General features: G+C 50.7%; 1 protein-coding gene across 4 annotated transcripts; it reads right to left on the bottom strand.

Moving 5' to 3' along the window:
- Positions 1 to 1908: 1908 nt before the first annotated feature.
- On the bottom strand, positions 1909 to 27753 carry SLC9A5 (solute carrier family 9 member A5). Of its 4 annotated transcripts, none has more exons than XM_007993975.3 (16): positions 26198 to 27753; positions 22256 to 22558; positions 19910 to 20073; positions 19640 to 19718; positions 19174 to 19351; positions 18407 to 18627; positions 17983 to 18185; positions 17662 to 17751; positions 17495 to 17565; positions 16649 to 16778; positions 15127 to 15215; positions 14840 to 14966; positions 9975 to 10145; positions 9394 to 9460; positions 8272 to 8409; positions 1909 to 3338 (listed from the first exon to the last, which is right to left on the bottom strand). In XM_007993975.3, the coding sequence occupies exons 1-16, from the start codon at positions 26382 to 26384 to the stop codon at positions 2866 to 2868; spliced, it is 2691 nt and encodes an 896-aa protein (XP_007992166.1). In that variant the 5' UTR covers positions 26385 to 27753; the 3' UTR covers positions 1909 to 2865. The 4 variants fall into 4 exon arrangements, with proteins under 4 accessions (XP_007992166.1, XP_037864286.1, XP_037864287.1 ...); XM_038008358.2 differs by lacking the exon at positions 26198 to 27753 and adding an exon at positions 25221 to 25346; XM_038008359.2 differs by lacking the exons at positions 19910 to 20073; positions 22256 to 22558; positions 26198 to 27753 and having other exon boundaries at positions 19174 to 19265.
- Between the last annotated feature and the right edge of the window lie 43 nt (positions 27754 to 27796).

Genomic DNA, 27796 nt, shown 5'->3' with positions numbered 1-27796 from the left:
TTTTTTTTTTTTTTTTTTTAAGATGGAGTCTCTCTATGTCCTCCAGGCTGGAGTACGGTGGCATGATCTCAGCTCATTGCAACTCCGCCTCCTAGGTTCCAGCCATTCTCCTGCTTCAGCCTCCCGAGTAGCTGGGATTACAGGTGAACGCCACCATGCCTGGCTAATTTTTGTTATTTTTAGTAGAGACAGGGTTTCACCATGCTGGCCAGGCTGGTCTCAAACTCTTGACCTTAGGTGATCCACCTGCCTCAGCCTCCCACAGTGCTGGGATTACAGGTGTGAGCCACCGTGCTGGGCCAAATTTTTTTTTTTTTTTCTTTTAAGTCATTTAGACACCAGTGGAATTGGATTTGGGACTGCTTTTATCTAGGGATTTCTTTTCTTTTGTTTGTTTTTGTTTTTGTTTTTGTTTTTGTTTGAGATGGAGGTTCACTCTTCTTTCCCAGGCTGGAGTGCAATGGTGTGATCTCAGCTCACCGCAACCTCCGCCTCCGGGGTTCAAGCTGTTCTCCTGGGTTCAAGCAATTCTCCTGCCTCAGCCTTCCTGAGTAGCTGGGATTACAGGTGTGCACCACCACACCCAGCTAATTTTGTATTTTTAGGAGAGACGGGGTTTCTCCATGTTGGTCAGGCTGTCTCGAACTCCCGACCTCAGGTGATCCGCTCACCTCAGCTTCGCAAAGTGCTGGCATTACAGGTGTGAGCCATCGCACCCGGCCATCTAGGGATTTCTATTCATGTTTCTGGACCCCACACTATCTGCTTTGCATCATAAATACTCAGAGATGGCCAGGTGAGGTGGCTCACACCTGTAATTCCAACTCTAGAGGAGGCCAAAGCAGGAGGATTATTTGAGGTCAGGAGTTCAAGAACAGCCTGGGCAACATCGTGAGACCCTACCTCCAAAAAAATATATATATGTGTGTGTGTGTGTGTTTGTGTATATATGTATATATATATGCCAGGTGCAGTGGCTCACACCTGTAATCCCATCACTTCGGGAGGCTGAGGCAGGCAGATCGCTTGAGGTCAGGAGTTCGAGACCAGCCTGGCCAACATGGTGAAACCCCATTTCTACTAAAAATACAAAAAATTAGCCAGGCATGGTGGCATGTGCCTATAGTCCCAGCTACTTAGGAGACTGAGACGGAATTGCTTGAACCCAGGAGGTGGAGGTTGCAGTGAGCCAAGATTACACCACTGCACTCTAGCCTAGGTGACAGAGTGAGATCCTGTTTCTAAAAATAAATAAATATAATAAAAACAAAAATTAAAAATTTAGCAGGCATGGTGGTACACACCTGTAGTCCTAGCTACTTGGGAGACTGTGCCGAGAATATTCCTAGAGCCCAGGGGTTCCAGGCTGCAGTGAGCTGATTGTGACACTGCACTCCAGACTGGGTGATGGAACAAAATCCTGTTTCCAAAAATAATAAATAAACACTCGGGGTAACCAAATCCCGTGAGCCCTTGAGATTGCCTTCCCATCTGTTATGTGCAAAAGGCCACCTATGTTCACGTGTCCTGTACCTGCATCCAGGTTTTCAAGAAATGCTCATCTGGTCCTAGGTATGTGGGGTGCTGCATCAGGGCAGCTTGGCACCTGACCTCTGGGGTCTTTCCCTGCCAGCCTTTCTCATTTTGTAGACTTCTAGTTCTGTAACTCCATGCCAAAACAGTGATCCCCTCGACCACCATGGCAGGACCCCTGCTAAGGGGACAACATTGGGAAAGTATTAGGGAACACATGATGGGACCAGAAGGATGAACAGTCCTGCTTAGGATTCCCCTCCGTTCTCAATCCCTGGGGCAGGCAGTTGGGTTCTCACCTCCTTCACCAGATGCCCCTGTTGTTGCCCCCTACCCTAAGAACGCTCTGACACATGGACACAAGACACCCATCCATCTGAGAGATGTTTAATGTATCTTAGGTTCAAGGTACAAAACACAAGGCAGGTGCTGACCCTTGGAAAGTCACCTGCTGTCAGCCCCTGCTTAGCCAGGCATCCCAGCCCCCAGAGCAGTGGAGCAGTGGCCCTGAGATGCTGGGTTCCTTCTCTGTTTGGGGAATGTTCAGGTAGTGACATTGCAGCCCAGAGGCCACTATGTCCCCTCCTCAAAAAACCCAGACCCAAGGATCAGAAAGGTCCAGACTTAGACCAGAGCAGCAGATCCTAGGGTGACCCCAGTTAAGCAACAGGCCTGAACTGAAGCCTGGCCCAGCCTCCTGGCCTTGGTCTTGGAAAAGGAGGAACTATTACCCCAATACCTGGCAGCAAAGGGAAGGGACTAAAGCAGGATGTGGAGACAGAAGTTCCCACTGCCCTTAAAAAATGGACTATGGGTAGCTGACCCAACAGGGCAGCAAAGCCCGAGGGTGAGGCCTGCCCCACCTCCCACCCCGGTTCCTCTCACGGAGCCTCACTGCCAGGACACCACTGACCCAGTGCTGGGGAGGGAGTGGGGGCAGGGAAGGCTGGCATCCACTGAAGAATAGGAATGATGCCCTTGCTTTGGGAGCAGGAGCAGCTGCCTAAAGAGTCCCTGGAAAAACCCACTAGGGAAGGGAGAGGAGCAACCCAAGTCTCTGGGCCTAGCCCGTAGAAGGCCTGAACTGGGTCCTGAGCCACAGTAGAGGCCTTACTGAAACAGAAAGTGGCAGGGGTTAGGAGCAGGGAGGTGGTGAGAAAGGCCCCTGTGAAGACCAGCTCAGGTGACCCCTCTGACCAGCCCCAAGGAAGCCCAATTACTACTTCAACCCAGGCCCCTCTGGCCCCATGTCAAGTTGCAAGGGCTCTACCCGTTGCCCAGGGAGTATTTCCTGCAGGGATTCCACCTTCTGCTCCTCCCCGAGACCCTGGGCTACAGCCGGCTGCCTCTGTTGAACTGGATGCACCAGTGGGAGGTAGCGGTGCCTGGGCTGAGATGGGTGTGGTCCTTGTGGCCCATGAGGGGCTGCAGCTCTTGCTGCTGGGGGAGGTCGGCGCTGCTCTCACTGCGGGAGCGGCCCGCCTTGGCCAGGCTCGGGGGGAAGGCAAAGCTAGGGCGGGGATCAGAAGGCAGGTGGAGAGGGGCCTGGGGCTCTTCAGCGCCTCGTGGATGGGGAGGCAGGCAGGTCAGAACTGGGGCCTGGTTACAGGGAGGGGATGCTAGGCTCTCCAGGGATGAGATGCTCTGGTTCCAACCGGTCTGCATGTCCACAGGCACAATCTTGGTGGTTTCCGAGGACACGTACACTGCCAGGTCCCCCTGCCCACTCTTCCAGGGGAGCTCCTTCTCTGCACAGGTTGGGGAGGGGGGAATGATTCGTGGGCTTGGGCACACCTCAAGGTTTCCTGAGGACAGAGAGTACACATGAACTCATTACCAATACAGTGGAAACCTCAAGTATAAGCACATTCTCATAAATTCATGCCACAGTTTCCATCTGCCGTCCATTTGTGCAATTATCTGATGAATGTCTTGCTGAGGGGAAGTACCACAGCCTGTTTTACTCTCCACTGTGTCCCCAACACCTAGCACAGGCCGGGCACACAGTAATTACTCAAGAAATCAAACATTATTTTCATCGAACAAATGAAAATAAGGAAAGTTGGCCGAGACCCATGGCTCACGTCTGTAATCCCAACACTTTGGAAGGCCAAAGTGGTGGATCACCCAAGCTCAGGAGTTAGTGACCAGCCTGGCCAACATGATGAAAACCCATCTCTAGTAAAAATACAAAAATTAGCCGGGCGTAGTGGCGCATGCCTGTAATCCCAGGTACTTGGGAGGCTGAGGCAAGAGAATCGCTTGAACCCAGGAGGCAGAGGTTGCAGTGAGCTGCAGTCTCGCCACTGCACTCCAGCCTGGGTAAAAGAGTGAGACTCTATCTAAAAAATAAATAAATGGCCAGGTGTGGTGGCTCATGCCTGTAATCCCAGCACTTTGGGAGGCCAAGGCGGGTGGATCACAAGGTCAGGAGATCGAGACCATCATGGCTAACACGGCGAAACCCCGTCTCTACTAAAAATATAAAAAATTAGCCAAGCACGGTGGCAAGCGCCTGTAGTCCCAGCTACTTGGGAGGCTGAGGCAGGAGAATGGCGTGAACCCAGGAGGTAGAGGTTGCAGTGAGCCGAGATTGCGCCACTGCACTCCAGCCTGGGCAACAGAGCAAGACTCCATCTAAAAAAAAAAAAAAATTAAAAATAAATAAATAAATAAATAAATAAATAAATAAATGAAAATAAAAAATAAGAAGAAGATAGCGAAAGCAGGAGCCAGGCATGAAGGAAGCCCCATCTCCAGTCCCCTCACCCTACTGTAGCACCGGTCTCTGAAACAGCCTCCTGCCAAGCCCCATCCCAGCCAACCAGCGAGGGAGAAATGCCAGCGACCAGGGAGGGAAAGAAACACCTGGAGGCTGCAGGCCAAAGGTTTTTCTGCTAGGCCTCCTGCCTGAGTACCCACCACAGCCCTTTGGTAGGACAAAGCCCAGGAGTGTGAACTCATGCAAACCTAACAGGAGGCCAGAGCTTTGCCGCAAAGGGGATGACGAGGCATAGGGGACTTGAGTTAAGAATCCCAGAACTGCAGGGGTGGGGCTGAATTACAGGAAGCCTGAGGTTCTGCAGGAAGAAACCTGGAAAGAATCCCTGTGGCCACCAACCACCCCAGCTCTCCAAAGTAAAGCACAGCCTGTATCTGTTCATTGATAAAGTCCTGAGCAGCCCAGTAAGCTCCTTGCTTGAATACATGTGTGAAATGTATTGATGCTATGATTAAAAGTAAAATGGTATCTCTTGAAAGATCTGGCATATTAAAATGTAATAACAACAACAAAAAGTATAAAACAAAAAAACTTTTGGTATTCACCTTTAGAGGCTGCTAGGGAATGAACTCTTTGGTCTGAAAACTGACAAATGAAAGAATCAAGCATTTACTGGGTGAACTGTACCTCAAAGTAACCAAATAATTGATGAAGCGACGTTTTTTTGTTTGTTTGAGATGGAGTCTTGCTCTGTCACCTAAGCTAGAGTGTAGTGGCACGATCTCAGCTCACTGCAGTCTCCACCTCCCAGGTTCAAGCTATTCTCCCGCCTCAGCCTCCCGAGTAGCTGGGATTACAGGCGCCTGCCACCAAGCCTGGCTAATTATTTTATTATTTTATTATTTTTATTTATTTTTATTTTTAGTAGAAACAGGTTTTCACCATGTTGGCCAGGCTGGTCTCGAACTCCTGACCTCAGGTGATCAGCACACCTTGGCCTCCCAAAGTGCTAAGATTATAGGTGTGAGCCACTGCCTGTGGATTTACTGGTTTAAAGGAAATTTAAAGGACAGAGAAACATATTAAATGACACTTTGGGGATGCAATCAACAAAATTCAGACAGAGAAAGACTGTAGGACAAATAAGCAGGTTTCTTCAGTAAATACATTGTGAAGAAAAAAAAGGAAGGGGTTTGGGGGAACCTATGGATCAGGTTCATCAAACTTGATACTTGACATTTTGGGACAGCTACTCCTTTGCTGTGGGGGGTTATCCTGTGCATTGTAGGATGTTTAGCAGCATCCCTCGCCTCTACCCCTCAATCCAAGGCCATCCTCCCCAGTTGTGACAACCAAAAATGTCTCTGGGCGTTGCCAAATGTCCCCTGGGGGAGCAAAATCACTCCACCACCATCCCCCTTGAGAATCACTGCTATAGGTTAAAAGGGACATTGAATAAGCCTACTGTGAATATATGTGTGTGTGTGGGGGTGTGTGTATATACATATATATATATAGAGAGAGAGAGAGAGAGAGAGAGAGACAACCAGGGAAATTCGAACAATGATATTTGATGACAGATTTTAGATATGGTAAAGGCATTGTGGTTACATATTTTTAAAATAATCCTTTCTTTTTTTTGTCCCCCAAGAGACAGAGTCTTGTTCTGTTGCTCAGGATGGAGTGTAGTGGTGTGATCATAGCTCACTGCAGCCTCAGCCTCCTGGGCTCAGTTGACTATAGGCACACATCAAGAATCCTTATCTGAGGCCAAGTGGAGTGGCTTGAGCCCAAGAGGTTGAGGATGCAGTGAGTCGTGATCTAGCCACTGCACTCTCGCCTGGTGTCAAAGAGAGATCCTAACTCAAAAAAAAAAAAAAAAAAAAATCCTTGTCTGGTTAGGTATGGTAGTTCACACCTTTCATCCCATCACTTTAGGAGTCTGAGAAGTAAAGATCACTTGAGCTCAGGAGTTTAAGACTAGCCTGGGCAACATAACAAGACCTCGTCGCTACCAGAAAAAAAAAAAACAAAACATAGCTGAGCATGATGGAGTGTGCCTGTAGTCCCAGCTCCTCGGGAGGCCGAGGCAAAAGGACTGCTTAAGCCGGAGCGTTCAAGGCTGCAGTGAGCCATGATCGCACCACTGCACTCCAGCCTGGGTGACAGAGAGAGACCGTCTCAAAAGAAAAAAAAAAAGAATCCTTATCTTTTAGAGATATGTACTGAAGTATTTATTGATAAAGTGATATGATATTTGAGACTTGCATCAAAGGAATAGTGGAGGGAGGAGCATAGGTGAGGCTTAGGTGAAATAAGATTGGCTATGAGTAGGTAATTGTTGAAGCTGGATAATGGATAGATGGGAGTTTATTTTATAGTTCTAAGATTGTATATTTTGAAATTTTCTATAATAAAAAAATTTTAAAGACACTTGAGGGTGCCAACCATCAGTGATACTAACATTATGAGTGAATTAGGTCTCTATACGTACATAAACATGCTTATATACTGTATTTTTGTCCACAATAACTCCATTTTGACGAATTTAGGTTCCTCTCCCAGGTCAGGCTGCCACCTTCACCTGGGGCTCTACTTGAGGGCATGGCTCTCAACAGAGCCCATGGTTTGCTCACCACCTCCTGTTCCTCACTAGACTATAAAGGGAAGCAGCATGGCCTTGAAAGGATATGGGTGGGCATGGTGGCTCATACCTGTAATCCCAGCATTTTGGGAGGCCAAGGAGGGAAGATTGCCAGGAGTTTGAGACCAGCCTGGGCAACACAGTGAAACCTCATCTCTACAAAAAATTTTTAAAAATCAGCTGGGTGCCAAGCATGGTGGCTTATGCCTATAATCCCAGCACTTTGGGAGGCCAAGGCAGGCGGGTCACCTGAGGTCAGGAGTTCAAAACCAGCCTGATCAACATGGAGAAAACCCATCTCTACTAAAAGTACATTAGCTGGGCATGGTGGCACATGCCTGTAATCCCAGCTACTTGGGAGACTGAGGCAGGAGAATCACTTGAACCCAGGAGGTGGAGGTTGCCGTGAGCTGAGATCACGCCATTGCACTCCAGCCTGGGCAACAAGAGCGAAACCGCATCTCAAAAAAAAAAAAAAAAAGAGCTGGGTGTGCTAGTCCCAGCTACTGAGGAAGCTGAAGTGGGAGGATCACTTGAGCCCTGGAGATCAAGGCTGCAGCGAGCCATGATCATGCCATTGTGCAATCCATGATCCAGCCTGGGTGACAGAGTGAGATCCTGTCTCAAAAAAAAAAAAAAAAAAAAAAAAAGATTATAGCAATGCAAAAATGGCATTTTAAAAAAAAAAAAAAAGGAAAAGAAAAGGCCGGGCATGGTGGCTGACACCTGTAATCCCAGAACTTTGGGAGGCCAAGGTGTGTGGATCACCTGAGGTCAGGAGTTCGAGACCAGCCTGGCCAATATGGTGAAACCCCATCTCCACTAAAAATATGAAAATTAGCCAGGCTTGGGGGTGCATGTCTGTAATCCCAGCTACTCAGGAGCCTGAGGCAGGAGAATTGCTTGAACCTGGGAGCTGGAGGTTGCAGTGAGCGGAGATTGCACCACTGCACTCCAGCCTGGATGACAAGAGCAAAACTCTGTCTCAAATAAAATAAAATAAATAAATAAATTTAAAAAAGAAAGGCTGTGGGCTTGGGAGTCAGATGAGTCAGCTTCAAATTCAGGTTCTACTGTGTGATGTTGGACAAGTCACAAGTCTCTTAATCTCTCTGAGCTCAGTTTCCCCATCTTGGTTGTTGTGAGAGTTGAGTATCACCTATGTTGGGCATCTGGTATGAAGAAGACGCTCTGCAAATGCTGGCGTGAATAAACTAGTGAAGAGGAAAACTATTCTAGGAAATAGGAAAACTAGTGAATAGGAATAAACTAGTGAATAGGAAAAGGGAGTTGTCTGGAGTAGAGGCCATGAGTGAAGAGAAAGGAAACCAGCTTGTTCTAGAAGGGAGGTGAGCAGGGAGGAAGCCATTACCTGAGACCTTGCCCTCTTGGAGAACCTCACTGGTGGCCCGAGCCACAAAGATGATCCCCTCATCGTCCTCCTTCTCTGTCTCTGAACTGTCGCTTTCCTCCTCCTCCTCCTCAGATTCCACGGTTAATATCACAGCAGCTGGACAGTGACAAGAGCAGAGTCAGGTGGCCTGGGTTGGCAGCTGCCTGTTGGGACTGCACAGTCCCAAGCCAGCTCGCTGTCTCCCTAGGCAGAACACATGTTGGCAGAGACACCTGCTTTCTCCTCTGGCTGTTTCAAGCACTGGCCTAAGAGGTGGGGACTTGGGAGGGAGAGAAGTTGACATTGCAGAGCCCAAGGAGGTGACCAGAGGAAGCTAAGTCCTCAGAGGAAGCCATGAGGACTACACTTTCCAGCTCCCCCGTCCTCTTCTTTCAGCCCCAAATCCCATGATCCACTGGAAACATGAGCACTTGGATTGCTGGAAGGCCCATCAACATTCAGCTCATACAAAACTGGCTTTGCAGCCAGGCGCAGTGGCTCACGCCTGGAATCTCAACACTTTGGGAGGCTGAGGCGGGTGGATCACCTGAGGTCAGGCGTTCAAGACCAGTCAGGCCAGCAACATGAAACCCTGTCTCTACCAAAAATACAAAAAAAATTAGCCAGGTGTGGTGGCGTGCACGTGTAATCCTAGCTACTTGGGAGGCTGAGGCAAGAGAATCTCTTGAACCTGGGAGGCAGAGGTTGCAGTGAGCCAAGATGGCACCACTGCACTCCAGCCTGGGCATCAGAGTGAGACTCTATCTCAATAAAGAAAACAAAATTGGCTTTGCAGACAGGACCCTGGGCCCCAGGGTCCACCCATCCTCCAAGGCCCAGACCAAGCTCCCCCTTCTCCATGACACCTTTTCCAAGTCCTCGGGGCCTATAACCCATAGTTAGCAATCAGATGCCTCCTGTCACACATTGTCTAATTAGTGCTTTGAACATTTCCAACTTGGAAATCAAGTCCCTGGAGGAAGAGCCCCAGTTCACGGTGCTTAATGCACCCTACAGCGGGTCATCCAGGATTCTGGCTGGCGAGCCCCAGCCCTTTCCCTCCTCCCTCCCATCCTCAATCCCACACTGCTCCCTGCTTGCCTGTGTCCTGAAAGCCCAGGTCTCGAGGTTTCCCATTTGTAGCCTCAGCATTTGCCACTCCATCCTTCTGAGGACCAAGAAAGAAAACTTGAGCCTCTGGCCCCGACTTCCCACCCCAACCCTGTCATCTGGTGGGGTCAACAGGACAAGTTTTCCTAACCCAGCAGGGGAGGGAATTTGTGTCAGTCCCAGTGGTTCTACCATCCCATGGCCAACCAGGCAAGAGTGACCCATGCCCCAGCAAGAAATCTGGATGCGTCAGCCTGGGCTGACTTAGGAGCTCATGGAGCTGCCCCTCAAAGGAATCTCCTTTTCTCCTGCCTTTTTCATCTTTGGTAGGAGGCCCTGCTGCCTCCCAGCAGGTGACTACATGGCCAAGAGGCTGCTCTCCCTCTGAAGGTCTCACCTTACTTCTGGGGCTCCAGGAACATCTAAAAGGGAACCCAAACTGCTGTAGTCATCAAGTCCCTGAGGACTGTCCAACTGGGGGTCCCCCTAAGCTGGATCCTAATACTTGGGGGCTCAAATCTGCATGCTGTCAGCCTCCAGCTCCGAAGAGGAGTCCCTGAGGGAAGACGTGCCTTCCTGCGGCCAGTCTTGCGGGGTCGCGGCTTGCTCTTGGTGAAGCAGATGTTGTGCTTGGTGGACTTAAAGGACTCCAGCCGCCGCTTCATGTTCTGCTGGAAGACCTCCTTGTCCTGCCGCTCCTGTGCATCCTCTGAGATGAAGTGGCGACTGCAGCTGGCTTTGTACTGGCAATGACAGCCCCGCCTGGCTATGAGGACGGATGCCTTGGCCTCCCACAGGAACCCCAGGCCACAGCCCCAACATATTCACCACAGGCCCTGCCAGCCCAGCTTTTCCAGAATTAACAATGGATTGAAAAACAAAACAAAAAATACAACAGGAACCCAGCCAGAGACACTGTGTTCTCAGTTCCCTGGGAAAAGCCTCCCTTTATCCCAGAACTTATTCCCCCAAACCTGGCCTTCCCCATCCCTTGCCAACCTTTCCCGATTCTCTCTGGTTTGAAGGTGACCCTCTGTCTTGTTCCGCTACTGTGACAACATAGGGGACATTTTCTTCTTTGCACCTCCATTTATCTGAGCTTCTCCCACACATCCAGCCTACCTGCCCCCTTCTAGTTACACCACAGGATCCTTTCTCCAGCTGGAATCTCCCATCTAGCCATTTCTACAACCACCACCGTGATATTCTGGGCTGCACTTTGAACTTTCATAACTATTTCCCCTGACACCCTGGACCTTCTCAGTCCCAATAATTCAGGATCACCCCATCATCTTTTTTTTTTTTTTTTTTTTTTTTTGAGACAGAGTTTTGCTCTTGTCACCCAGGCTGCAGTGCAATGGCATGATCTCTGCTCACTGCAGCCTCTGCCTCTGGGGTTCAAGCAATTCTCCTGCCTCAGCCTCCCGAGTAGCTGGGATTATAGGTGCCCACCACCATGCCTGGCTAATTTTTGTATTTTTAGTAGAGATAGGATTTCACCATGTTGCCAGGCTAGTCTCAAACTCCTGACCTCAGATGATCTGCCTGCCTTGGCCTCCCAAAGTCCTGGGATTACAGGCATGAGCCACTGCGCCTGGCCATGCTCTTTTTAACCCTTATCAACACCAAGTCCACTACACACTCATCTAGACTGCCTCTGCCTCTACCCTCCCTGCTTAGGACCTTTTTATCATCTACTGGTAATCCCCTGAAATACTGCCCAGCGCCTGCCAAATCATCTTATCTTGCCTCATATCCCAAGTCTGGTCCCTTTATCTTATATTTTCTGCTTCCCTAAACCAGTTCTAAGAGCCCCCTTCAAGTCTCCCATCTGTCCTCCTCCTCTAACTGTGCACCAGGAGGTACCCTCTCTCCTGGGGAGAAGGGGTCCATCTCCTTCACAAGGCTCACTGCTGCCCAGCCCTGGCCTCCACATTGCTCAGTTCCCTCCTTCCTGCCTCCAGCAGTTCCTGCTGCCTCCTATTTATCCACTCTCCTGTATCTTCACTCCTTCCCTCACCACTTGGTTCCCTCCCCTCTGTTTTCAAGTTCCTGCCCTTGCCTTCTTAAAGAATGTCTTTCCCTGAACACCATTGTCTCCATTTTGCTGCTACACTTTTATAATTTGATTCTGACACTTTCTCTCCTACCCACTACTTCCTTAAATACCAGAAATGCAACTCCAGGGTCCACAACTCCACAGTGCTGCCTTCTCGCTGGTCACCAGTGCTGTGGGCTCTGCCTAGGTGCTGGCCAGGCCTCTGCACAGCATCTAGCCCTCTTTCTGCCCCAGGCCTGAGGCACCACCTGCCACTGCTTCTCCAAGAGTTCCTTGTCTTTGGCTCTCTTTCCTTTTCTCGCATGTGCACTCCTCAGTGTTATCCTTAGCCCTCCTCCTGCCCCTCGAAACACTCTCCCCAGAGAACTTATCCATTCTCTCTGCCCCAGCTATCCCAGTGATACAGATCTGTGGTCCCCCAACATCAGTCATCAGACCAGCTGCATTTGAAGCACCTGGGGAACTTAGTAAGAACACAGATTCTTAGTCCCACTCCAAACTACAGAAACAGAATCTCCAGGTGAAGCCAGGAAGTTCCCCAGGGGATTCTATGGTAGCCAGGTGACAAAACCTGATACGGAGCTTCCAAATCTCTCTCCAGCTCTTATCTCTCTATTAAACTGTAATCCTTCTAACTGCATACTAGATATCTCTGTCTCTCTCTAATGATATTTCGATGAAGAACATGAGAAATTGTGGATTGTGTTATCATACTAAGTGGATTCAGAACTGGTTGAGTTACCATACCCCAAAAATGCTTGATCCATGTCAGTCTGGAGGAAAGTCTTTAGTAGCATGCCACAGGGCTCTGTCCTCAGCTCTATCCTGTTCAACATGTTTATGTGGATTTGGATGAATACAAAGTTAACAGTCTTTACAAATGTTCAGATGATATGAATCTAAGAAGGAGACATTTGGTGGCAGACATAGGAACCAAACAATGGGATGATGGGCTAAAGCAAGTAAGATGACATTTAACAGGATACACACAAACTTATTCCAGATTTTTGAAAAACAGACTACACATGAACTGATTGGACTGAACCCATTGACCAATCTTATACATAAACACCACATACACACACACACACACACACACCCCACACACCAAATCATTGTGTACTTCCTGATGTGACACCACAGAAAATATATAGCATACCTATTGAATGTCCCTGAATCTGATCAGGCCTCTAGATTTAACAACCAGGAAATATAGGGAATGGAGGAACATGTTAAACAACACCACTGGAACACAGTCAGCAAAATCTAGAAAATGTGCAATTCTCCAAGACAAAGTATCCAGCTTCTTCAATAAATAAATAGCAAGGGAGATAGAGAGAGGAAAAAGAACTATTATAGATTTTTTAAAACAAAGAAACATATTTCCCAAATGCTAAGTGTGGACTTCTTTAGACCCTGATTTGAACATCCAGCTGGAAAAAAGATACTTATTGAATACTGACTGGATGTAAGAGTTCTTGCCGGCCGGGCGCGGTGGCTCAAGCCTGTAATCCCAGCACTTTGGGAGGCCGAGGCGGGCGGATCACGAGGTCAGAAGATCGAGACCATCCTGGCTAACACGGTGAAACCCCGTCTCTACTAAAACTACAAAAAAAAAACTAGCCGGGCGAGGTGGCGGGCGCCTGTAGTCCCAGCTACTCAGGAGGCTGAGGCAGGAGAATGGCATGAACCCAGGAGGCGGAGCTTGCAGTGAGCTGAGATCCGGCCACTGCACTCCAGCCTGGGCGACAGAGCGAGACTCCGTCTCAAAAAAAAAAAAAAAAAGAGTTCTTGCCACCTAGAGAGACATACTGAAATATTCTGAGATGATGTGATATGATGTCTGGAGTTTGTTTTAAGATAAAGTGTGGGCGGGATGTGGTAGGGCTGCAGAATGTAATAGAATTAATCATGCACTGATTTTTCAGAGCTAGTTGATAGATCAATATGAGTTATTTTATTCACTCTACTGGAATTTTGAATAAGAAAGGTTTTTTAAAAACCCCATAGGTTGAGGGGAGACAGGGTCTGCCAGCCATTAACTGAGGAAGACCTGGGAGTTTAGCAGCTTCTAAGGACAATGTGGGGCCCCAGAGTGGTGAGCCAAGGCTGGAGGGATCTTGGCCTCTGGGAAGAGAAATAGCAAGTTCTAGAACTAGAATGGTGAGAGAGCTTCTAGGTCCTTCCCTGGCCAGCCACAGCTAGAATAGCAACTTCCATTCTGGGTCTTGTTTTTTTAAGTCCAGAGAAGACATACCAGGAGGTAAGAGATGCTGGCCTGAGGGCAAGACAGCCTGTGTGAAAGGGAACTGTCTTGAAATTTTAGAAGATTTATTCTGCAGAGCTGCAAAGAGTCAAATCAGGACCAGTGGGTGCAAGTTAAAGGAGGCCAATTCTGTTTCAACAGTAGTAAGAGCTTTGATTGTTGAAACTGCCAGAACTGGTGACAGCTGGCTTCCCATTTTAGAAAGGTGCAAGGTAATGGCTTGCTGCCCTCTTGTGGGGTTGCAACAGATTCTCTCCTGGATGAGCTGGGCCTTTCCAGCTGTAAAGCTTCATGATCTGCATTGGACTAACTCCCATTATTTAAAACAGATGCCCACCTTCCATAGGCTAAGCTGGTCTAGGAGGCTTCCTCAGTGCTCTTGCTTCTGTCAGTGACCCCATCATTCTCCAGTGACCCTCAAGGGCCCCAGTACTCTGTCTCCTCCTCCTCTCACCATCAGAGCCAATCACCTAGGCCTATGTGCCCCTTTCCCTTCCCACCGCCCAGCCCTAATCCACAATATTTCACTCCAGCTTCCCAACTGGCTCTCCCAGTTTCTCAACTCACCCCCTCCAATTTGATCTGCACTCTGCTACCAGAGAAGGTATCCTTAAACAGTGCTTGTATTACATCAACCCTTTCTCCAAAAAACAAAAATAAAGCAGAGGTTTCTTATTACTGATGAGATAAAACCCACACCCCTTTTTTTTTTTTTGAGATGGAATCTTGCTCTGTAGCCCAGGCTGGAGTGCAGTGGTGAGACTTCAGCTCATTGCAACTTCTGCCTCCCGGGTTCAAGTGATTTTCCTGCTTCAGCCTCCCGAGTAGCTGGGATGACAGGCACGTGTCACCGCACCCAGCTAATTTTTGTATTTTTAGTAGAGATGGGGTTTCACTTTTACCACGTTGACCAGGCTGGTCTCCAACTCCAGACCTTAAGTGATCCGCTCACCTTGGCCTCCCAAAGTGCTGAGATTACAGGCGTGAGCCATTGCACCCGGCTGAAACCCACACTCTTTAGCTGGGCATCTGCAGCTCTCCAACAAGCTGCCTCTTAAGCTCTCCTCAGACCACCTCCACCCCCTCAAAATCCCGATGCTGCCTGCTCTCACCCTACGGCGCGGCTTGTAGAGGCCTCCACAGAGCAGATGATGCATCACAGCATCCTCACGATCCCGGCCGCTGCGTACCGTGTCAATCACCTGCAGATCCAGACATGCTCCACTGCCACTCTCCCTCCTGCCGGAAGCAGGGGACACATGTGCTGGGGCAGGGGCAGGAGGCACAGGCCAGGAGAAGGGCAGATGCAAAGATGCTGACAAATCTCCCCCAGAAGGGATTCAGAGAAAGGGCACAATGGAGAGGAATATGAGGAAGGGGATGGGGCTCAAAGACTCACAGCAGGTTGGTGACAGAAGTCTCTGCCACAGAATTGCGACTGGGCATAGAAGGCAGAGTGAGACCTGTGGAAGACAAGACGTGGCCTCCCTGCAGGCATCAAGACCAAGTTCAGCCGGCAATCAGATGGAGGGTTGCCCAGAAGTCAGGGGTAATAAAGAAAATAATAATAATGAACACTTAGTTTACTCTTTTGACATGTCAGGTACTGTGCTAGGCACTTTACATATTGAATTCACAAAATCTATAACATAGGTACTCTTATGCCTGCTTCCTATTTTATTATTATTATTATTATTATTATTGAGACGGAGTCTTGCTCTGTCACCCAGGCTGGAGTGTAGTGGTACAATCTCAGCTCACTGCAACCTCTGCCTCCCAGGTTCATGCCATTCTCCTGCCTCAGCCGCCCAAGTAGCTGGGACTACAGGTGCCCGCCACCACGCCCGACTAATTTTTTGTATTTTTAGTAGAGATGGGGTTTCACTGTGTTAGCCAGGATGGTCTCGATCTCCTGACCTCGTGATCCACCCGCCTCGGCCTCCCAAAGTGCTGGGATTACAGGCGTGAGCCACCGCACCCGGCCTATTATATTTTTTGAGACAGAGTCACTCTGTCACCCAGGCTGGAGTGCAGTAGCACAATCTCGGCTCATTGCAACCTCTGCTTCCCAGATTTTTTTTTTTTTTTTTTTGAGATGGAGTCTCGCTCTGTCACATAGGCTAGAGTGCAGTGGTATAATCTCAGCTCACTGCATCCTCACTGCAAACTCCACCAGGGTTCAAGCAATTCTCCTGCTGCAGCCTCCCAAGTAGCTGGGTCTGCAGGTGCCCAGCACAATGCCTCGCTAGTTTTTGTATTTTTAGTAGAGACGGGGTTTCACTATGTTGGCCAGGCTAGTCTCGAACTCCTGACCTCATGATCCACCCGCCTTGGTCTCCCAAAGTGCTGGGATTACAGGCATGAGCCACCGCACCCAGCCCGCTTCCCAGATTTAAGCGATTCTCCTGCCTCAGTCTCCCGAGTAGTTGGAATTACAGGCATGCAACACCACACCTGGCTAGTTTTTGTATTTTTAGTAGAGACAGGATTTCACAATGTTGGCCAGGCTGGTCTCAAACTCCTGACCTCAAGTGATCTACCCACCTCAGGCTCCCACAGTACTGGGATTACAGGCATGAGCCACCGTGCCCAGCCTCTTATGCCTGCTTTCTTACAGCTAAGGAAATAGGCTCAGAGAGTGTGACTTACCCAAGGTCACAAGCTTGGAAGTGATAATGGTTGAGCCACATCTGCTGACTCCAGAGTCCAGTTATTTCCCACCTCTCTGGACTGCCTGCCAGACTCTGAATGTCAGCACCAGACCCAGCTGCTTCCTGCCACTGCCACTTCACCAGACCATGGAGACAGCTGGGAATTCCCAACTCCCTGCTCAGGGCCAGCCTGCTTACCACCCCTTTCTGTCCTGCTCTGCTGCCCATCTGCCTACCCACCACTGGCCCACCTGGTAGCTGCTGGCCCACCTGGTCCACAAAGCTGATGGCATCCCGGATGTTGAGCCTGTAGTACACATCCCAGATCTGGTCCCGGATGCGGTAAGCTGACCGTCGCATCAGTAGCTGACTCAGGTATTTCTTGTCAAACTGTTCCCACCTACAGAGGATGCCAGGCCCGGCCCTGAGTCCCATTCCCAAGGCCTGGCCAGGTGGCCCTTCCTCAGACGGGGCAAGGACACTGTCAGCACTGGCCTGGCTTTTTAGATATGGGCCTCAGCCAGAGAGAATCTCAAGGCTAGTCCCTGCCCTCATGGAATTTACAGTGTCATGGGAAAGCCTGACAGTAATTGAAATTATTACAAATCACTGTAAAATTGCAACCATGACAAGAACTACAAAGGATAATTAGAGAATATGACACAGGTATGTCCTAGCCAGGGAGGCCAGGGAAGGCCTCCCTAAACAATTGAAGCCTATGATGAGTTTTGAAGGATGAATCGAAGTTGAGTAAGTGAGAGGGAGGTGAAGGAGTGTTCTAGTAGAGAGAAGGTCCCAGTGGCCAGGCTGGGGGAGCATGGTGGGTCCTGAGGCTGTAAGGCAGGGTCCATGGAATTAGCAGGCAGACAGTCAAAGACAGAGCAGAGCACGACGAGGCTGGAGTCTGGCAGTTGCCAAACCATGCAGGGCCAAGCAGGCCACGCTGGGGAGCCTTGTCTTAACCTGAGAGCACTGGGATGCCACTGAGGGGCTTCAGGCAGAGGTCACCCAGCCTGAACCTGGCTCTGTCCCTTCTCAGAAGTGTGGCACATCCCCCGTGCTTCCCTGGCTGGTGGGGCTGCTGCTGCTGAAGGAGCCTCGGGGCAGCTCCCTCACCTGTCCCTCCAGTAGTGGTAGCCATGGTGCCCCACAACGTCCTCCACTGCAGCCAGAATGTGGTCAAAAGTCTAGAAGGGGGGTGGGTAGGGGGACTGGATCAGGACTCTGCCCAAAATAGGAGAAGGTCGAGAGGCACAGGTGAGGGCTGGGGTTCTGGTACCCACGTGCTCATGCAGCTCCTGGTTCAGGGTGGGTTTGTGATGCTCACTCCTCTTCACCTTCAGCCATTTGACCAGTGGCTTGATGGTCAAGCCCTATGGACAGGCAGGAGGTGAGCCCTGCCCTATTCCTATTCATTTCCCTGCTGCCTTTCTCTCCCCATAATGAGGTTTCAGCTTCAGTACCCCCACCCCACTGCACTCAAGGTCTGGGAAGTCAGGGCCCTCCATCTCCCAGTGGGAAGAGAAGCCCCTGTCCCACAGGCTTCAAGACTCCCCCAGGGCCTGCCCGACCCTCTCCCTACCCAGCCTTGTGGGCACTCCCACCTGCACGATGACTGTGAAGAAGACCACTACAATAGTGGTGGCTACAAAGTAGTCCTTGGCAGGGACCTTGGTCCTATCCAGTAGGATGACGAGAGCAAAGGCCACAGCCCCCCGCAGGCCCCCATAGGACATCACCACTTGGTCAATCTTGTCCAGAGGGACTAGCCGGAACTGATTCAGCACCCAGGTCTGCAGGACTACGCCTACAGCGGGAGGGAGGCCAGTGGGAGCAAAGCGTTGGGAGTGGAGGACGCAGGAGTGGATGGCACCACGTATCTGGGCTGAAGTCTAACAGGGACTGGGACAAGTGAGCAACAAGAGGAGGCTTAGGAATTGACAAGGATGTGGACCCAGATGGGGAGATGAGCTGTGGGGAGGGGCGGGACAGGAAGGAGAGTGGGAAAGCAGAGGGTGCCAGCAATACCGAGGGCTCGGAAGAACAGGATGAAGATGAGGGTTCCAAGCACCAGCCCAGAATCCCAGGCCCACTTAGAAGAGTCCACAGCTGAGATGCCAAGCAGCATGAAGATGACGGTCTCAGCACAGCTGGCTAGAGTCTTCATTGTATATTTGACAGTTGTGCGTGACTTATGGGAGATGTTGGCCTCCACATACTTCTTACAGCCCAGGCCACACATGGTTACCCTGGGAGAGGATGGAGAGACAGGGCAAGTGGGGAAGGGTTCCAGGGTGCTCAGCCTCTGGGGTTTGAGCATACTGCAGGAGGGGGCATTGCCCATCACAGGATGTCAGACTCTCAAAGCTGAAGCCCAGGGAGGCCTGAAGACTGAGTGGTAGTGCTGGGCTAATCGTCCAGATCTCCAGGCTTCCCACTCAGTGTCTCCTGGAAGGGAAGGTGGCAGGAATGTGCTCTGACTAGCGGGCTCTCTGATGCACCTTCTGTGCATCAGAAGTGCTGTGGCCTCCAGAGCTGGCGGCCCCAGGCCTTGAAGTCTATTTCCAGCCCAGCCTATACCCAGAGAGTTTGAGGGTGCTGAGGACAGTTCTGGAGGCAGCTCCTGAAATATTGCCTAAGGTTTACTGACTCCCCAGGAGAGTTTGAGGCTCCCACTACCACAAGGGCTCAGGGAAACCTATGGACTCCTGAAGTTCCTGCCTTTGTCCCTATGAGGGGCAACCATCTCCAGTGCCCCCTCCCAGCTATCTGCCTGCAAGGCCCCCAGAACTCACGCAAGAATGGCGGAGAGCGAGGCCATTTCAGCAGTGAGGTAGGCTGCGTAGGCGAGGAGGAAGACCAGCAGCGGCTCGATGATGCGGACCCGCTTGGTGAAGCGTGTGGTCAGGGCCAGGAGGAAGGCAAAGACTAAGCCCACGGCTGCCCCGCCCAGACTGACCACAAACAGGGAGGCTGGGGGAGGAGTGGGTTGTCAGCATGACCCCTGGCCTGGACCCTACCCGGGCTGACAAGACTGCTGCCTGGCAGGGAGTGAGAGATGATGCCCACCGCACTTCCAGGGGCTCAAAACCCAGAGCCAGGATCCCTGGCAAGCCCCTCCCAGACCCCATTTATCTATAGAGGAGTGGAGGAGATGAGGCAACCCGAATAGCCTCCTCTGTCCTGATGTGGGGTGGGAGGCCCTCAGCAACCCAGGGGAGGCAGACCTCCAGTGCCAGCTGGGAGCAGGGAAATACTGACCGACTCCCTTCAGGTAGTCAGTGGCCTGCACGTTGGCAGAGCCCATCTCCACAAAGGAGTTGCAGACCTTGTACAGCACCTGAGCGAGAAGAGGAGAGTCAGCAGTGAGGTGGGAAGGCAGCAACTGGGACTGCTGGGAGACAGTGAAAGCAGACAGCATATTTCTGCCCCCAGGGGACCCACGGGAAGGGTCTGAGTCTGCACAGACCCCTAGCTGGTCAGAGCATGCAGCCTGGGGTCAGGGAATGGCAGTCAGCTGAGCATGCTCACCACGGTGACTGCATCGTTGAGCAGGGACTCGCCAAAGACGATGATAAAGAGAGTCTCATTGACATGCACCTCCTCAAAGACAGCTAGCACGGCCACGGGGTCCACCGCCGAGATGAGGCTCCCAAACAGCAGAAAGTCCAGTAAGCCAGCCTGCACCCTAGGGGCTATTAAGGGACACATGTAGAACAGGCCAATCATTGAAGACGACCCAGTCTCCTGCAGCACGCCCTGGGACAAGCCCAGGCTCCACCCCTGCTGATACGACAATGAAGCCTAAAGAGGACTTGGGCTGGCAAAGACAGCATCAGCCTGCAGATCAAAAGACTACCTATGCCTAAGGCCTGGCTTTGCCACTTACCAACTGTATGATGCTGGTTCTATCACTGTCATATGGCTTACCTTAAGCCATGCCTCCTCATCTGCCGGCCTCACAAGATTGTTTCAAAACTCAACCCAGCCATTTAGAATAGGGAAAAAGGCCAGGCGCAGTGACTCACGACTATAATCCCAGCATTTTGGGAGGCCGAGGCTGGCTGGATCACCTGAGGTCAGGAGTTCAAGACCAGCCTGGCCAACATGGTGAAACCCTGTCTCTACTAAAAATACAAAAAGTAGCCGGGTGCAGTGGTGCATGCCTGTAATCCCAGATACCTGGGAGGCTGAGGCAGGAGAATCACTTGAACCAGGGAGGCGGAGGCTGCAGTGAGCTGAGATCATGCCACTGCACTCCAGCCCAGGTGACAGAGTGAGACTCAGTCTCAAAAAAACAATAAATAATAAAATAGGGAAAAAACACTGTAGCAACAGTAATAATAACTACCAGCAAATGGAAATTGGCTGCCAACTATTTTTGTTAGGGAGAATAACAAAAGAGTGCTTTCTCCCATACCTGTGGTTCCTAGCCAAAGGGATGTGACACAATTCTCAGCAGGGGTGGAGGACTGAATATAGTAGGAAAAGCACCACAGATGGGACTTGAATATGTCATATAATTTCTATGAGCCCCAGTTTCTCCGTGAGTCTCCAATTGAGACTTATTAGTCTACAATTGAGACTAATAAAATTTCCTTAGTTAGCCAATGCCTAATATATAGTAAGCACCCAAAAGATATTATTATCTATTACTGTTATTATGATCTGATGTCCTCCTTTCCCTTCCTGCCCCAGATAGTTCACTACCTCAATAGGGAAACCAGGTTAGAGTCCCAGGTAGCAACTGTAAACGTTTTCTTGTAATACCTTGGAAAAAGTGTGAATCATCAACCTTGAGGGTTGAATGAATTTCTTGCGTTAGGAAATAAAGAAGGTAGCAAGAGAGGGCAACCTAAAGGCAAAGAGCCTCAGTAAAACAGACCTGATGCCAGGTGCGGTGGCTCACGCCTGTAATCATAGCACTTTGAGAGGTCAAGGCAGACAGATCACCTGAGCTCACGAGTTCAAGACTAGCCTGGCCAACATGGTGAAACCCCATCTCTACTAAAAATACAAAAATTAGCCGGGTGTGGTGGCACATGCTTGTAATTCCAGCTACTCAGGAGGCTAAGGCAGGAGAATTGCTTGAACCCAGGAGGTGGAGGTTGCAGTAAACCAAGATCATGCCATTGCACTCCAGCATGGACAAGAGTGAGACTCCATCTCAAAAAAACAAGAAACAACAACAACAACAACAAAAACAGACCTTTTCTGCTAACCTTGGACCTGATAGCAAACAAATGTAAAGGGCTCTATTTCCTCATCCATTAAATGTGACAAACTACACAAAAGGCTTGCTATGAAGAGTCAGTGGGATAAGTAAGGAGATAAAACCCAGTGTAGTGCCAGCATTTGATGGATTTATAATAGTTATTTATTTTTTAAATACCTATTATATTTATTTAAAAAATAAATGTTTTAAAATAATGAATTTATTATAGACAACATATAGTTAAGAAAATAATAATAATAATAAAAACAGAAAACCACCCTGACCTGGCCTGGGGAGAGCCAGGACAGAAGGCCCTTGCAGAAATGATGTGCAGTTGTGCCTCAGGGGAGCAGGGCTGGCAAGTGGCAATGTGGTAACAGAGGGCAGGAGGCAACAGAGTGGTAACGCAGGCTCCCCAGCCTTGGCAGCCCACACACAGCTAGGAGCCAGGCTCCTGCTCAGCTGTTATGCTGCAGAAGCCCAGACTGGCAGAGACCTAGATGAGGCCTGAACCCCATCAGGAGCACTGCCTTGCACTCCAGAGGGAGGGACCTAGGATGGAGCTTTCAGGGCATGGCTCACACCAGCATGGACCTCCAGAGCTTGAGGAGAAGGGAGAGGGGTGATGGGTCTGGCAAAGCCCAGGTCTTAGGGTCACTCACCCACAAGTCCAGCCTGCTGCAAGCCCCAGAGGGCAGCGCCTGTTGTGAAGGCATTCCAGAGTGTGCCTACCACGGCATAGGTGAGGATGGCACCCAAGTTGTCAAAGAACAGTCTGCTAGGCATGAAATAGCCTGAGTCCAACACAATAGGAGGCAGCAGGAAGAGGAAGAAGGTGCCTGGCTCCAGCTGGTACTCAGCTTTCTTGGCCACAGCCAAAACAATGCCCCCTAGCACCAGGCCCAGCAAAATCAGCAGGCAGCTCTCAGGGACCAGAGATGTTACTTTCCGAGACAGGTGAAATACTGCAATGCAAAAAGAGTGCAGGATAGATCAGTTTATGGAATATCCTCCCACAAACAGGCCTATGACCTCCCAGGTTTTTTTTGTTTTGTTTTGTTTTTGTTTTTGAGACGAAGTCTCACTCTGTTGCCCAAGCTGGAGTGCAGTAGTGCGATCTCAGCTCACTGCAACCTTCACCTCCTGGGTTCAAGTGATTCTCTTGCCTCAGCCTCCCAAGTAGCTGGGACTACAGGCATGCGCCACCATGCCCAGATAATTTTTTTGTATTCTTAATAGAGACGGGGTTTCACTATGTTGGCCAGGCTGGTCTTGAACTCCTGACCTCATGATCCACCCGCCTTGGTCTCCCAAAGTGCTGGGATTACAGGCGTGCGCCACTGCGCCTGGCCAACCTTCTAAGACTGGGACCAAGGGAGGAGAAATATGTAAGATTTCTAGAATTTCCCATCTCCAGGGCTACAAACCCTCACCTGCAGTCAAAGTCATCTGTTTCTTAGTGCTCCTGTCACATCATGGTAACCTAGGCCTTTACTGCTTTTTCCCCTTCTAGAAGTGTCCCTTCCTTTATACTTTCATCTTCAGGGGACCTCACCTTTCTCTGACATCCTTATCCATAGCCATTATTTGAACCTCAGCAAATGCTACCTGGTATCTTTTTATATATAAGATAGCTGTAAAAATCAGGGCCTTTGGAGACAAGTTGCTTGGATTCAAAGCCTAGTTCTGTGATCTCAGGGCAAATAACTTAACGTCTCTGACTCAGTTTTCTCATCAGCGAAATGGGAGTAAAAACAATAATGATCTCATGAGATTATTGTGACCATTAAAAAAGACAGTCTGCAGGTGGGGCGCAGTGGCTCACACCTATAATCCCAGCACTTTGGGAGGCCAAGGTGGGCAGATCACTTGAGGTCAGGAGTTCTGGATCAGCCTGGCCAGCATGGCTAAACCCTGACTCTACTAAAAGTACAAAAATTACCAGGGCGTGATGATGGGTGCCTGTAGTCCCAGCTACTTGGGAGGCTGAGGCAGGAGAATCACTTGAATCTGGGAGGCAGAGGTTGCCATGAGCTGAGATCATGCCACTGCACTCCAGCCTGGGTGACAGACTAAGACTCTGTCACAAAAAAAAAAAAAAAAAGACAATCAGGCCGGGCGCGGTGGCTCAAGCCTGTAATCCCAGCGCTTTGGGAGGCCGAGACGGGCGGATCACGAGGTCAGGAGATCAAGACCATCCTGGCTAACCCGGTGAAACCCCGTCTCTAGTAAAAAATACAAAAAAATAGCCGGGCGAGGTGGCGAGCGTCTGTAGTTCCAGCTACTCAGGAGGCTGAGGCAGGAGAATGGCGTAAACCCGGGAGGCGGAGCTTGCAGTGAGCTGAGATCCGGCCACTGCACTCCAGCCTGGGCGACAGAGCGAGACTCCGTCTCAAAAAAAAAAAAAAGACAATCTACTCAAATGCACTTAGCACACTAATTTACAGTAAGCACTCAATAAATGTTACCTATTATAATGTCCTCACTCCTTAACTGGACCAGAATGTATATTATACCTCCTAGGAGCTGTGTAGACTTCCTAGCCCAATGTGCCTTTCATTATATGGGCTCACTCAGGACTGCGTAGTTTTTTAAACTTTGGCTTTAGCAGTCAGAAGATCTCCAGGTCTTCTTCTAGCCTTAGCACATTCTGTGTGATCTCAGGCAAATTATTTAACTTACTTCAACTTCATTTTCTTCTTTTGTAACATAGGAAAAATACCCAGCATCAAGGGTGAGGATAAAATGATATAAAGTATGCAAATGTGCTTAGCATAATGTCAGACACATAGTATGTTAGACACACACCAAATGTTAATTAAATAGAATAGTTCTGTCTGTAGGAGGAGAGAAGAAAAGGGTTTCTAACACTATTGCCACTCCTACTTTTGTCCTCTAAAATAAACTCTTTGGCTCTCCTTTAAGTCCTCAGACCACAGGTGAACACATCTCTCTCTACATGATCCCTGGGGTGTTGGGGAAGTAGACCTCTAAATTAGCCTGTGTGAGACCCTATCCCAAGACGGTGCCCTTTGGAAGCTGTACCCAAAGGGCCTAGAACAGTGCCTGGCACATAGTGAGTTCTACGTAAATATTTGTTTAATAAAAGGGAAAAAGTCTATCAATGAAGCTGGGGGAAGGTGTTCCTGAATGTTCTGCCTTTTCTCTCATTCTAGGATTTTCTTTGGCTTGTGAAAATGAGGCTCTCTTCTCCCACTTCCATAGGAGATGTCATCCAAACTAGAAAAAGAACCATGATTTATGGGGAAAACTACAGTTGTTGCTATAAGCCCTAAGACAGGAACTCTTCTGCAACTCACAGACTTCTCAGCAAACCCAATTGCTGGCTCCAAATCTGAGGCTCCTTCCACTCTTACTGTCATTGCTGCTGGGCCTCTAAGGTAAAGGTGGTCATAGATCTCTCTGTACTTGTTACTACTTTGGTCTTCCACTTCTCTCCTTCAGGGACCCCATTTCATCTTCATCTGTTTATGCATTAACCCCAGCCCTGTGATCTAAGCCCCACAGAACCATGCTCCCTGAAGGCATATCGAGTTCTACTTTCCATTATTAATCTTAGGCTGCCACAGCAGAGTGGAAAGTTCTGTTCCTGCCCAGCCCCCTTACCCCCGAGCAGTGTCCCTGTGGAGAAGGGGGGCAATTTCTAGGCTCTGGGTGATTCCTCCATGAAGGCTCTATTGGTGAGATTGGAGTACAGGCTGTGCCGGCATCCATGGGGAGAGAGTAGCAACGCTCAGCTATAATTAGTCACCCCCACAGCAGAGCCTGCACAACAGAGAGAAGGAGGAGGGTCTCTGGTGGGAGGAGGGACCACTGGCTGCTCAGAAGGGAGGAGGAAGGAGCAGATGCAAGCAAAAGCAGCTCTATTCAGGGAAAAAGAAGTCTGAAGCACAGCCTTCAATGCTGTCAGGACTGAAGAGGTTGGATGTATGAAAGCATCTAGGGTAGGCAGCACACAGGAAGGCCCCCATACATGGAAGTTTCTTATACCCTGAAGTGGGAAGAATGTGGACCTGAACCCGGCTGGGGGGCCCCTACACACAGGCACAAGAAGGCAGCAGCTTTAAGTGGGCAGCAGGGGAGAGCTGGAGGAAAAGTAGCAGTATAGTTTCCCAAGGGAATGGACACTTGGACGTGGTCTCCAGGGGAGGCTGCTTTTTCAGAACCAGGATGCCTGTGTTCGTGGGAGAACACCCTCCCCTCAATGTCCCCACACGTCCTTACCGGTGACAGAGGTTTCTGGGAGGCTGGGGATTGGTGGGGGAGAGACCAGACTGAAGAGGGCCTACTGCAAGGGGAACAGGGGAGCGGAGAGGGCAAAGGAGCCTGCAGATGGAGTTGGGGAGAGCGAGGGACAGCCCTTCAGAAAGGTAAATCCTCAGAGCTCCCAGGGGAGAAGACAGGGACCAGGGACCCACAGGAGGCGACGCAGGAACTGGGCGAGAGCTCGGATTTGTGGAATCCAAACCTAAGTCCCAGCACCGTGCAAGAAGCCAGCCCCAATCTGAGGACCGAGGAAGTGGGGGTGTTGGGGGCGGGTCCGCAGCTGACGGTCGACCTGGCGCACGCACACACGCACTCACCAATTTTGGCCAGGCTGGCCACCAGGATCCACAGGGCCACCAGGTAGGGCGCCTCGACCTCGTGCCACTGCCACCGGAAGAGCTCCAAGCCTGGGGGAGGCTCGCCCGGGGACTCTGGCTTCTGGGTGGGCTCTTCGGCCGCCCCCGCCAGGGGCAGCGCGAGCAGGGACAGGGCGGCGCGCAGCATCCTGCAGCCTGCCCAGCCGCCCTCCCGGCACCGCACGGCCGCCGGCCCCGCGTCGCCGCCGCCACCTACCGGGCGCCCCCGCGTCACAGGCACGTGGGGCTCGCTCCCCCCAATCCCGGCTCCGATACCCCCAAGCCAGGTCCGGGCTCCGAGACCCTGCCTCGGACTCTCGTAGTCGGGGACTCCCTCCTCTTTCCTCCCTAAATCAGTCCCAGCTCCGGAAATTCCCCAGTGCAGCTCTCCCCCAAGTTCCACAACCTACTCCTTCGAGTCCGCGCCCCTAAACCTCCCCAAAACTGCCCCCACCAGATCCAGAGCGGTGCGCGGCCACGGCCCCCCCGGGCAGCCAGCAGCTTGAAGAGCGGGGGTCTGCGGGGGGCGCGGTCAGGACGGGAGGGGTACGGCTCCTTCTCGGCCAGCGCTGCTGGGCGGCGAGCAGCATCCCCCTGGGGCCCAGGCGTAGCCGGGTGCAAACGACAGGGGACAGTGCTTGGCCGCCCTCCGCGCCGCTCTCCCAAGCCGGGGACCCCCTGCCGGCCCCCGCCCGGACCTGAGCTGCGCACGCGCACTGGACGCTCCCCAAAGCAGTGACGGACAACGCTGCCCCCAACGTCCCAGAAACCCCAAGGCCCAGACTGGCCCAGCTCATTCCAGGCGAAGAGGGAGGCTGTTCTTCATCTCCCAAACCAAGGGGCACCTGGCCCTCCCTTTCCAGCACACTACAGAGAACTGTCTCATCTCTTTCATGAAGCTGACAGGAACCTATGAAAAACCCAGCCTCCTGATTCCCTTCAAACTAGGCGGGATGCACCCAACTTTTTCCAAATCTGAGGGGCATTCGGCTCATCTCGCCCCAAACAGAGGAGGACCGTCTCCACTTTCATTCAAGCTGAGGGGCACCCATCCCACTTTTTCTCCAAAACTGAGGGGAACGTGTTCTATCTGCCCCCTCAAACTGACTCATCCCAATCTTTTCCCTGAAAACTGAAGGGCATCCTTCCCTCTTCCTCCCACAACTAAAGGGAACTGATCCCACCTCTTCCTTCAAACTGGTTGGAATCTACTTTCACTTCTTGCTCCAAATTGAAGGGACCCCTCTCACTGCTTTCCCTAAATGAGGAAACCATAGGCACTCATCCCTCAAATGGAAGGAATGAGGGCCATCTTGCCCCTCAACTGAGGGAGACCTGGCCGGCCACTATCTAAGGAAACTTCTGCCCAATCTGCCTTAACACCCCTCTGCTACCCCCAGACCTAAGAAAGCCTTCCAGCCTTTTGAGCGTTCTCGAAGGCGGGGCGCGAGCTCGGCTTTTCCCGCCCTCCTAGCCAGTGAACTAACGGGATTCCCAGCGGGCCCTGTGAGTGGCTAGCGCCGGCCCCGCCTCCGGCAGTGGTTACCTCCACGCGCGCAT

Source organism: Chlorocebus sabaeus, chromosome 5 (genome assembly GCF_047675955.1).
Source record: "Chlorocebus sabaeus isolate Y175 chromosome 5, mChlSab1.0.hap1, whole genome shotgun sequence".
In the NCBI taxonomy this organism is placed as follows: Eukaryota; Metazoa; Chordata; class Mammalia; order Primates; family Cercopithecidae; genus Chlorocebus; species Chlorocebus sabaeus.
Note: the sequence above shows the minus strand (reverse complement) of the source record. Positions and strands in the feature narration are given on the sequence as shown.